Here is a 12,891-nt window from a genome sequence, read left to right as displayed (position 1 = left end):
GTGGGGGGGGAGTCCCCCCCCCACTTAGAGCATTTAAATGGTTTGTTTTTGTAGGTTGTTCTGTTTTATTACTTTTTCAATGTTTCAACATGTTGATTATATGGTGTTGACCATATAAGATTCAAAGTTTTGAAACTTCGATAATGTAATATAGACCCTGTATTAAATGCATGGTGAGCATCAGGAGACATGATTAATCATCTGTTATAACACTCTGTTGTGTTGCCATTGTTGAATTGCTGTTCTATTACTGTCCCTGTGAATTATATGTGAGTATACTCAGTATTAGTGTGTCAGTCATGTTTGCAAATCAGCAGTGGCAAAACTGGACTCCTGACATTTCTGCTCAGTGTTGACATTGATCACTTCTGTATCTTATTTTTTATAACATTGCCATATATCATTTACATAAACATATAGCACGTGCTTGTTTATTATATGCTCATAAGTGATTAAACCCTTTCCTATTGGTGCCACTCTCATTTCTTTACATAGACATGTGCATTACTGAGTTACCTGCCATCACAACTGTAAGGTCCTTTTGTTCTTATGTATACATAATGAGATGGATAATACATTGGTTCTGACAGCTTTCATACATCAATGACTTGTATATACATCCTCATTTGCTATGACTGCATTCTATACATTCATCTCATAATGTACCTTTGTTCCTTGCAAACGGTTATCTCAAGACTACCATTTAATTAATATGTATATCACATTTACACTCCTCTTTGTTGGAATGCAGTCTTATGTCATGTAATGCAATAAAGTGCGGTACTGATGAATGTAATGTGTGGCACTGTAATGCAGTAATCTGTGGTACTGATGAATGTATTTCTATATGTATTTAATATGTAAAATTTCTATTTTCTGTTGGAACTTTTCTCCTCGGGCCTTCGCTGAAAATGGGCATTTCTAGCCCAGTCGGACAAACCCGATCAACAAATATAAAATAAATAATAAATAAATGTCCCCATCTACATCCTTTATCAGCACATCTGTTATTATTTACGTGTGTACCTGTGGGATTGACATTCACAGTAATTATCATATCATCAGACTTGCAGGTTTTATGTTCAAAATGCATCTTATACACTTTAATCACATTTGTCTGTGGGATATGAGTACAATTTAAACATTTCTCCTCTACAACATTAGTAACTTAGTATATTACATTTTTGTGGAACAATTCCCCCATGTCACTTCCTCTCATTCTGTATTGCTTCACTGTACTTCCTCTTAAAATGTCTGGGTTACAGAGTGTGCTCATATCTAAGCATTGCCTATATGTGATGCATTTTGTTTACATTGTGTGCTGGTGCTTGCAAGCACCCTTCCATGGCTGTGAACACTATTGCCAACCACAGAAAGGCGCTTGCTACTATATAGGCACAATGACAGCATGCATATTCGAATAGTGCTGCCACTCATTGTGTGGCACCTACACGATTGTTACTATCTCTGCTCACATTGAATCTCACCATCATCATGAGAAATCACATTTATTTCCATTATTTTGCTCTCTGCTTCACCAACACCATTTCCCACCACTCTAAATTCTTGATCAACAAGATTTATCCTTCTACTTTTCAGCCATTCAACCTAAATTGTCCCTCCCTGAAAGAGTAGAAGTTCTCTGCTGTACTTGCTAAATATTCTTTAGTCAGTATGAGTACTGCCCTGGGCATTCCCTGAGAACAGGCAGCTGACCTATTAGAACTATGCTGGCCAGCAAAGCATGAATAAATAAAATCAATATCTTACAGGAAAAAAATGACCAACTTGTGCTGTGTAAATGTCTCACCAAACAAATAAACCAGAATAAAGCAGTCCAAAAAGTAGAATGATGAGATGACACCAGACACCATACTGACATTGGAAGAAGCAGCAAGAGCTGTGAAAGTGCTTATGTTGTTTTAAAATGAAAGATTGTTCATTTTATACTGGGACCCTGGTGTCATCTCGTCATTCTACTTTTTGGACTGCAAAATAAATATCTTGCCTGCAGAAAATAGAGCATGTGCCTTTATGTATGTGTGAAGTGACATACTTCTATAAATGTATCATACTTTGTCCAGGAAAATGATTAATGAATCATTAAGTAAGAAGTTAATTCCCAGCCTAGTGATGTATAATAAGAGGTTGCCTAGCAACAGAACCATACCTAAGTATTCTGACACCTTGTGCAGCTTCCCAATCTGACTCAACCCTCACATATAAACTGAGGACCAAAAAAAGTCATCTGCAAATTAAGGAATAAAAGGTCCTCTCTGCGTTCAGGACACAAACAAAGAGGTTCTGAAGAAAAAAAGCTCATGATAAAAAAGTAGAAGACCATTTGGTACAACTGTGACAAGTAGCTCGGCACAGCTAAATGTTACACTCAAAGCACTTATAAACAAACAAAAAAAAAAAAAGCAGTCGCTGAAACACAGCAGAAACAACTAAACTTTTTTACAAAATAACTAAAAATGGTAAGGGCTTAATTGCTTTCACAATAATATATATATATCACTTCTTCAGATCAGAAAAATAGGCGCCGCCACCCATACTTTCCATGTATATACAAAAGTGAAAACCAATCAAACCAAGCAAATTCAATCAAACATCCAATCAAAACACAACCAGTCAGACCGGCATACTAAATCAGCCATTAAATCATTAAATAACCAATCAAATCAAATGTAGAAAATCAAACATCCAATCATCGTACATGAGCTAAGGCTCACACATGATAAAACAAAATTCAAGGCAACATGTATGATGCAAGTAACAAATATATCAAGAATATGTACATAAATAATCATGCTTAAAAGCACTTAAAAAGTTAAAACAAGCTCAAAAACTAAAAGCAAAGCTGCATATACGGTGCAAATAAAATAAAAACACTTAAAAAGGTAAAATAACCCCAAGAGTTCAGGTTATTGCATACAACATAAACAAGAGTTTAAGTAGCCTAACAGCCTTAATACTTCAGATTCCATGACAAGTTATGTATTCATCATCTCTAATAGGTCATGCACAATGATTACCAAAACTGTCACTGAAGAGACCGCATAAATGGGTTCAAGTGAACCAACACAAAATAATAATGTCTGCGATCAGCTTCATTTCTTTAGAAAAAGACAGGGAGATAAATCCTGGGCTTAACAAAAAAAATATATATCTTCAAGCAAAGCCTGCCTTTAAATTCAAAAGGGACAACAAAAGTACACGCAACAATATTGTGAAAACCTGCGAAGTCTGGGAGCTTTTGGGGCCAGTTTCAAAGATAAATGCCCATTCAGACCTGATCCCCTATCCTCTCTCATCTTGACAATCCAGAGTAACTCTAAATTCTCAGTCTTGTTCTTGATATCCCCCAGGCGTGAACCCAAAGAAACGTGGTCAATAACCAAAAACTTAAAACTATGCTGAATCCCCTTTTCAATTACATGTCTCACCAAGGCATTATTCCTATTGCCTATCCTAATGCAATATAGATGCTCCCATACATGCTCCTTTAAACTCATGCTAGTTTCACTATATAAAATGAAGCACATACCACACAATATGACAGATAAACTATATCTTTCATGTTGCAGGTAACATGAACCTTAAAATTAAACTCATTACCTAGGTCAGGATGTTAAAACTTACCATTGCTATCTATATATGCACAAAAAGTATACTTTCCACATGGAAATGTGCCGTGATCAATATTAACCATTACCGTCTGAGTACTATCTGTGGGATGGCATAATAGCCTTTTTAGTGACATTTTATTTGTATAGTTAAAAGTGATGTTTCCCATATAACTTCTTTAATCATATCATCAGTCAACAAAACTAACCAATGTTTTTTAATCACATCTGTAACAACATGAATGTCACTTGCTATTCTAGACTCATGAATACTGGTCTCTTCAGAAAAATAGGGCTTAGCTCTAGTTGTCGTAAGCTCCATACTATGAAAGAGGCCAGATTCAACCTCATCATTCCTGTACCCACACTCAACAAAATCCATCCTTAGCTTTCTAATATCATTGGAATAACCCTCCTCACTCACATTGACCCTAGAGATGTGCATGCTGTGCCTCTTAACAATAATCCTAAAAATATGGGCAGGGTGCATACTAGACCTGTCTAATAAAGAGTTCATATGAGATCCTTTACTAAACATCCTGGCACCAAACTTCAAATCCAAATTATGAAAAACCTCATCATCTAAGAACTTAATCTGATTTTGAGAATACTTTGAAGTAAACTTCGAAAAAGAGGTGGTACCATGCAAATACTCAACAAAATTACCCAATTCGATAGCCATACCTGTCCAAAGTAAAAAAAAATATCATCAGCAAAGTGATGATGAAACATAGCATGAAAATTAAATCTGGATGACCCAAACAGAAACAAATCTGCCCACTGAGTGAGTACCATATTGGCATAGCTATTAGCACAAGATGTGCCCATGGTTATGCCTGATGTCTGTAAATAGTACTCACCATTAAAAACAAAAGCATTATTTTCCAATGCCACCTCAATGAAAGAACAAATCAGTCCTAGCCTTGTCATAGGTCATAGGTACTATGCTCAAGAAGATAATTTTCAATGTACTCCACCCCTATAGAATTAAGAATCACAGTGAATAAGGAGTTAACGTCCAGTGTTACCAAAAGAAATTCTGCAGAAACAGAGTTCATAGTGGTAAAAGCATATAAACTATTAAGAAAATGTTTTGAGCCCCTAAGGACCATATCAATGATATTTAAAAAAGATATTTAAAAAAGATTTTAAAAAGCTCCATACACCACCCTCTTCAGCTACTGTTGGTCTAAACAGTGGCATAAATGGATCTTTATGGACCTTTGGTAGTCCGTGGAAGATGGGAATCAATGGAAAATCAGCAGTCAAATAGTTAGCCAAATCAGAACTAACACATTTACTCAAAGAATAGTCACTGACCATCCTATGTACCCTCAATATCATATTATTTATATCTCTCAGTGAAACTCTAGCATAAATCTTGTCATCAGACAACATATCTTTAATGGCAGAAAAATAAAGACACTTATCCAAAACAACAACCTAGCCCCCTTTGGCAGCTGGTCAAATTACAATATTTTCATCATTTTTAAGTGCAAGTAAAGACTCCCTCACAGGTTTAGTAAGATTATTAAAAGCATGAACATGCTGCCCATTGCAAAAAAATATTAAACAAATCATGTTCACACAGCATAAAAAGTATCACACAATGGATGAGTCTGTGGAGCATAAACACTTGATTTCCTAAAAACATTAATATCAGTATTTACTTTGATCTGTAAACATTATCTTCAACAGAAGATTCCTAATGAACAATCTGAAATCAATAATAACCTCAGTTAAATGTATTCTCTGGCCAGGAATCAATGAGAATCCTTTTCTCGAAACACACTTTTCCATTTCAGTCAAAGATCTATGTGATAAATTAAAAACCAAAGAGTGTACATTTGCTGTCACATCCGCTTGATGGTTCGGTAACCTCCCATGTCTATTCATTACTTCCACTTCGTCCTTCCCCAGCTCCTGGATTGGTCTGGGGATAATGTATCACCCCGTCAAGTGGGCAGGGAGTAGAGTGGTAAAAACCTGCTTGGAACAAATTGGACTTATGCTTCCCTTATCATTGGCATGTACATCCACCAAAGTAGTATTCTTCCGAACATGAGGTTGAGTTTGAACAGATGTCTGTCCTCCTCATGAAGTAGTATACACTGAGCCATCAATAGCAGTCACACTCTTATTTATTTTACTAATGGTTTCACCCTCTACCAAATCATTACCATTAACATTATCTCTGTGGCAACCATTCAAGGATGAATGATCAACAGTCCTAGGCCATGAAAATACATGACCATTCTCAAAGTCCCAGTCTATTCAATTTCTTTTTCTTTTGCCATTCTCGAAGTCCCAGGTGTTTCTATTCAATTTATTTTTCTTTTGAAGAAGTAATCTTTTCTCACATAGGGAAACATTACCAATCAGTTTGTTCAAAGCTACACCTACAAGGTCCTCAGGAAAGCACTTATCTCAGATTACTGTCTCTTAACATCATTTAAAAGTTCTGACTCAAACGGCTTAAAGAAATCAATAAGAAGTCTAACATAATTAAAACTTACTTCAGTACTGAGCTGTTGCCATTTAGCTAATAGCTCAGGATAGTGCTCCCCATATGTATGCATTTTCATGATCCTACGACCCCTGGGGAAAACATGCCATTTTAGACATTCCTCAAGATAAAATTGTAATTGTAACCATTTCAAATGGCACATGTCATTCTCAAAAGTCCATATTCTAGAATGCAAAGCCCACTCAACACACGTCTCATTGTTACTCACTCCTCCATGACTGTCCTTGATTATACCAAGAAAACCACATCAAATGATCATTTTTTTCCATCCATACCCGGTAAAGTTGGATTAAAATCCAGTTCACTATCAACACTATAACCTTCTGCCATGCGCCAAACACTAACAACAAGAATAGGTATAATGATAAGAAAATGCAGCAACGCAAAGGTAAACAGCGTCCACAAACCACAGTACAACAGTAAACCAAAGAAAAAGAAGCAGTCACTGAAACATGGCAAAAACAACTAAACCTTATTACAAAATAATTAACAACACTAAACAATTTCATGATAATATATATCGCTTCCTCAGACCAGAAAATAGGCATCCATACTTTATATATATATACATATATATATATATATATATACACACAAAAGCAAATACCAATCAAGCTAAGCGACTTCAATCAAACATCCAATCAAAATACAACCAATCACACCAGGCATACTAAATCAGCCATCCAATCATTAAATAAGCAATCAAACCAAATTTAGCAAATCAAACATACAATCATCATACATGAGCTACTGCTGAGACAAGATAAAGCAAAATTCAAGGCAACATGTGCGATGCAAGTAACAAATATATAGAGTATGTACATAAATAATCATGCTTAAAACCACTTAAAAAGTTAAAAGAAGCCCAAAAACAGAAAAAACAAGGCAGCATATACATTGCAAATAAAAATATATACATAAATAGTAATGTTTAAAAACACTTAGAAAGGTAAAACAAACCCTAGAGTTCAGGTCATTGTATAGGACAACATAAACAAGAGTTTAAGTAGCGTAACAGCCTTAATACTTCAGATTCCACGACAAGTTATATACTTATTATCTCTAATAGCTAATGCACAATGATTACCAAAAGTGTCACTAAAGAGACCGCATAAATGGGTTCAAGTAAACCAACACAAAATAATAATGCCTACGATCAACTTAACTTCTTTAAAAAAAGAGAGGGAGATAAATCCTGGGCTTAACAAAGCATATCTTACTAACGGGGCAACAAAAGTACACTGAAAAATATTGTCAAGACCTGCGAAGTCTGCAAGCTTTCAGGGCTGGTTTCAAAGATAAATGCCCTTTCAAACCTGATCCCCTATCCCTCTCATCTTAACAATCCAGTATAACTCTAAATTCTCAGTCTTGTTGTTGATATCCCCCAGGCACAGACCAGCAAAAACACAATCAATAACCAAAAACTTAAAACTATGCTGAATCCCCTTTTCAATTGCATGTCTCACCAAGACATTATTCTTATTGCCTGTCCTAATACAATATAGATGTTCCCTTACATGGTCCTTTAAACTCCTGCTAGTTTTCCCTATATAAAATGAAGCATATACCACACAATATGACAGAAAAACTATATCTCTCATGTCGCAGGTAGCATGAACCTTAAAATTAAATTCAGTCCATAGGTCAGGATGTAAAAACCTGCCATTGCTATATATATATATATATATATACATATATATATATATATATATATAGATATATATATATATATATATATATATATATACGCACACACACACACACACACACACAGATATATATATATATATATATATATATATATATATATATATATAGGCACAAAAATTACACTTCCTACATGGAAATGTGCCACAATCAATATTAAACATTACCTTCTGAGTACTGTCTGTTGGCTAGCATAATGGCCTTTTCAGAGATTTCTTATTTCTATAGTTAAAACATGGTGTTTCCCCTATAACTTCTTTAATCATATCAACAGTCAACAAAACCAGCCAGTGTTTTTTAATCACATCAGTAACAACATGAATATCAGTTGTGTACTTTAGGGACACAGGCAAATTCCTATTACTAGAGGCTATTCTAGTCTCATGTCTACTGGTCTCTTGAGAAAAATAGGGATGAGCTGTAGTTGCCCTAAGTTCCATACTATGAAAGAAGCCAGATTCAGCCTCATTAGTCTTGTATCCACACTCAATAAAATCCATCCTTAGAACTAACGTTAATGGTGATGATTTGGTAGAGGGTGAAGCCATTAGTGAAATGAATAAGAGTGTGACTACTATTGACAAATTACAGGTGCAGGACTAAATGACACTATCCATTTAAAACTAACATTGGCACGACTTGTTTCACTAATTATTTTTATTTGCTATGTAATCATCTGTATGTGGCTTGTGTTATGCGGTCTGAAGAAGTGACTTGCGTGGAGTGAAAGCACTTACCTCAGCAATAAAGTTCATTTCATTTTTTATCTCAGTCTATGGTCAGTGGTCTTTTTAAATTACATTATGGTTTAGGATTACCAGAGTTGAAGGGATACTTTATAGCTATAGAGATAAGGCTCATATATATAGGGCATGCAGAAGTCCACAAATCAAAGTGGAAAGAAATGATGTTGAAGCCGGGGGAGTTCATGAAATATGGAAAGAATAGAATTTTGGGTGCAGTCACTTAACAGTAATAACCATACAGAATATTAAATGCATAAAGTAGCAAAAAATATTTTGAGAACTAAGCCAGTACAAGAATGGGGAAAACAGATTTTACCAATGAAGATGATTATAAGTACAAGTGTAGAAAGCAGGCCAGAGGGAGATAAAATCTAATGGAGAAACTTACAGAGGAATAAAGGTATTGAGAGCAAATAATTAGGGAGGGAAAATCGTAGATGAAGCCAAGCAAAAGTTTGGCCTGTGGGTTAGACACTGCCTTCCTTACCAGGGATTGACAGCAGATAATAGTCATGAAGAAAAGGATGGGAGAGTGATAAATAAAAGATCAGTGCTGGATGAGTTTATAGTTGAATCTAGAACAGAAGTTGCAGTAGAAAAAGGGTAATCTGTAAGGCATATAAAATAATGCATGATAACTCTAAGAATCAATCAGAGGACATTAGATAAGACTGATAAATGAGTATGGAAGGGCGATATACGAAGAAACAGTGGGAGGATATATGCACGGTTCCCAAGTATGCAACAAAATGTATTAGGTTTAGGATGCTTCCCTGGAAGTGTTTGCATAGATACTTTTATACCCCAAGCAGACTTCAGAGAATTTTTCCAGAGCAATTGCTGAAGATGTGGGGAAAGTAATGAATTGATAGATTTTATAAACTCTATAAAGGGTCTTTCGTCAGACGTGTAGGGAACAAATCATTTTATTAAGGAATTGATTCTTTTGAGCTGGGACACAGACAAAATAAGGCTCTACTATGTTTAGTGCTGTTGGCAACTAAAAAAAACAATTATTAGGATATAGAAAAAAAAAAGAAAAGCAACTTTAACAGATGTGTTTAATATTATAAATGGCATAAAAGAACTGAAGGCAGGATCTTTAGAAAAAGGGAAAGGGTAAACTTCATAGAAATAAACAGCATCCGTAGAAACAATACACACAGAATAATGTCTGGGAGGAGTGCTATATGATGCAAGGCAGGACTTGAATAATTTATGTAATGTTACACTGAGTAACTGTTAAGACTGAAATCATATCAGTACAATGTGTGCAAATGAACTGTGATCTGTAGTGAGCGTAGGGACCAGATTAAGGAGACCCTGAAAAGGTAGAGATATATTCTAGAGAGGAGAGGAATGAAGGTCAGCAGGACTAAGATAGAATATATGTGTGTAAATGAGAGGGAGGATAGAGGAATGGTGAGGATGCAGGGAGTAGAGTTGGCAAAGGTAGACTAGTTTAAGTACTTGGGATCAACAGTTCAAAGTAACAGTGAATGTGGAAGAGAGGTGAAGAAGAGAGTACAGGCATGGTGGAATGGGTGGAGAAGAGTGTCAGGAGTGATTTATGACAGACTGGTACCAGTAAGAGTGACAGGGTAGTGAGACCAGCTATGTTATATGGGTTGAAGACAGTAGCACTGACAAAAAGGCAAGAGTCAGAGCTGGACGTGGCAGAGTTAAAGATGTTAAGATTTGCACTGAGTGTGACAAGGATGGACAGGATTAGCAATCGGTATTTTAGAGGGTCAGCTCAGGTTGGACGGTTTGGAGACAAAGTCAGAGAGGCAAGATTGGGTTGGTTTGGACATGTGCTGAGGAGGGATGCTGGGTATATTGGGAAAAGGATGCTAAGGATGGAGCTGCCAGGTAACAGGAAAAGAGGAAGGCCTAAGATAAGGTTTATGGATGTGGTAAGAGAGGACATGCAGGTGGTTGGTGTGACAGAGCAAGATGCAGAGGACAGGAAGAAATGGAAACAGATAATCTGTTGTGGCGACCCCTAATGGGAACAGCTGAAAGAGAGAAGAAGATAATGTGTACAAATGAATAAAGATGTAATGGTTTGTTTTCTATTTTATAATCGAATGTGTACTGATGTCAGTATGCTATGTTTAATGTTAATAAAGATATTATAAAATAAATACATAGATAGCTAAAGCATGGGCCATTAAGCAGATAAAACTTTAAAAGCAAAGCACCACTGCCTCAGTTGCCAAAAATATTATCATATAATCTCAAATATGAAATAAAAAATAATTGTATTAAAACTTCAAAAACATTTAAGCTATTGATCATTCTGCATATTGAATGAATTTGCTATATTCTTTGTTACAAGACAATTCTGTATCAGCTTGTGTATATGGAGTATATATACACACACATATGTACTTTTACTGATTATAAGATGCAGTGACATACTAAAGGGCCTGACATAACCATGGGGATGGTAGTTGAGATGATATTTTGTTGTGCCCCAAAATATTCTCACTCTGAAACTGCATTAATCTCAAGTTTAAAATTTTGAAAATAAGTAATTAATAATTAATTCCAAAGACAGTAATTTCAAACCAAGAATCATTTTCTTTTGCACACTAGATATATAACTGTAGGAAAATACACATCTTGCTGAGACAGACCTGTAACTGGCATTTCTGCAAAAGATCTCAAAAATGTTCAGTTTTACTCATGGATCAGTTTCTTATGACCTCTTTTGGAAATCACACAATGATACAAAATTAAGCACAGGTTTTCTTCAATAAGGTAATCTTGGTTGCATCCATCACTGTGTTGTTGTAAGTATAATAAAGAAAAGATGGAAGAATATGTGATACTTCAGATAACAAGAATAATTCACTCTTGAAAACACTCGATGCTTACCTGACTGAATAACTCATTCCACTGAATGGCACGGTTATTCATAACCAGCTGCTGTCCTCCACTACCATTATCATCAAAGGTGCCCACCCTGACAAATTTACTGATGCCATCTGAAGAAATCTGCCAGTTCATTATGTCATATCGAGCTGGGGGATCACCGTATTGATCAAATGACAACTCTTCACCTCCAGTGGTTATAAAACGGACATGTTTCAAATAATGAAGAAGCTAAATTGGGACAAAGATTTCTGTTATATCTTGAGAAGTCAAGTCCTGATTTCTGACTGAAAAACAGTATTCTTCATAACGTGCCTGATCATACAATGTAAAATATCAAGCACGGCAAATCATATACACTACGCTACTGAAAATTATATTAGCAATATACCTTATCAAAAATGCAGAACAGTATTGTTCTGTGTTCCAGTTTGGAGCCTCGCATTATTGTACAGTATAGTGAATTTGTCTATTATAAATGCAAGCTATGTGTGTACAGATATGTAATTTGAAAATAGTCTTTCTATCACTGTGAAATGCAAGGCTCCAGAAGAAGTAATGAATAACAGTGCAGTGATCAAAGTGCATATGACCTGAAATGGCAGTGAAGCAGCCCAAGTGGTTTTGCTCACTGCTTTGCTGGCTGTTGGATCATAATGAAGTTGTCACCATCATAGCTCCATAAAATGCACAGGCATTACAAAAGCACAAACAATCACTGAGTCTGCAGGTCATGGTTATCATATTTCATCCAGAAAATGAATCTCTTGATAGTCTGTTTCTGTGTTTTTTTACCCTGAATTGTGTATGTTTATTGGTTGTCTGATTACTGCACTTGGAGTATATTGCATTTAAGCCTGTTTAGCAATGATTCCAGATTTTCACCACAGAACACCCCTGCAAATGGGCAATGCTCATTTGGACATCAATGGTCATCAACTACAAATAAATAAATGAATAAATAAGTAAACAAAATTATGAGATGACAAACTCGCAGGCCAAAATCCAAAACAGTAGTGTGTTTGTCCCTGCTAATGTTATGGGAATAGCAGGTTTTGGTAGCATATGGCCATCCACAACTTGTTTTTCCCATTTTTGTATATGGGGTCGAGGTGTCATTTCATCAATGTCAATCATAGAGCCAAGGTTTACACCTCTGGGTGGCAAGCCAGTGCTATTCAAAATTAGACCTATTCTGAGTCACAATATGTCCATTCACTATTGCTTTACAGTCTGAGCACATCTCTTTTGTACATGTCTAAGTGATACTGCATCAGATGAAATGGTCTGACATGTATGATCATAACTCCTATACCTTCCTGACTGGCATCTTCTTTCAAGCAATTTGCACATTTGCATCTTAGAATGTTAACACTGGTGCATATGCAGCTATTATATT

At 35.7% G+C, this 12,891-nt stretch overlaps 1 protein-coding gene across 1 annotated transcript in view; it reads right to left on the bottom strand.

Moving 5' to 3' along the window:
* LOC122791519 (extracellular calcium-sensing receptor-like) overlaps positions 1-11,937 on the bottom strand; it is a 120,804-nt gene extending 108,867 nt beyond the window's left edge. Inside the window, 2 exon segments of the mRNA XM_044059260.1 lie at positions 11,496-11,723; positions 11,884-11,937. Of these exon segments, the coding sequence (XP_043915195.1) occupies positions 11,496-11,723; positions 11,884-11,937 (282 nt within the window).
* Positions 11,938-12,891: the final 954 nt, after the last annotated feature.

The sequence above is a fragment of the Protopterus annectens genome, chromosome 17.part0 (genome assembly GCF_019279795.1).
Source record: "Protopterus annectens isolate FY-2018-M chromosome 17.part0, PAN1.0, whole genome shotgun sequence".
Taxonomy (NCBI): domain Eukaryota; kingdom Metazoa; phylum Chordata; order Ceratodontiformes; family Protopteridae; genus Protopterus; species Protopterus annectens.
The sequence above is the reverse complement of the archived record's forward strand: the minus strand, read 5'-3'. Positions and strand labels throughout refer to the sequence as shown.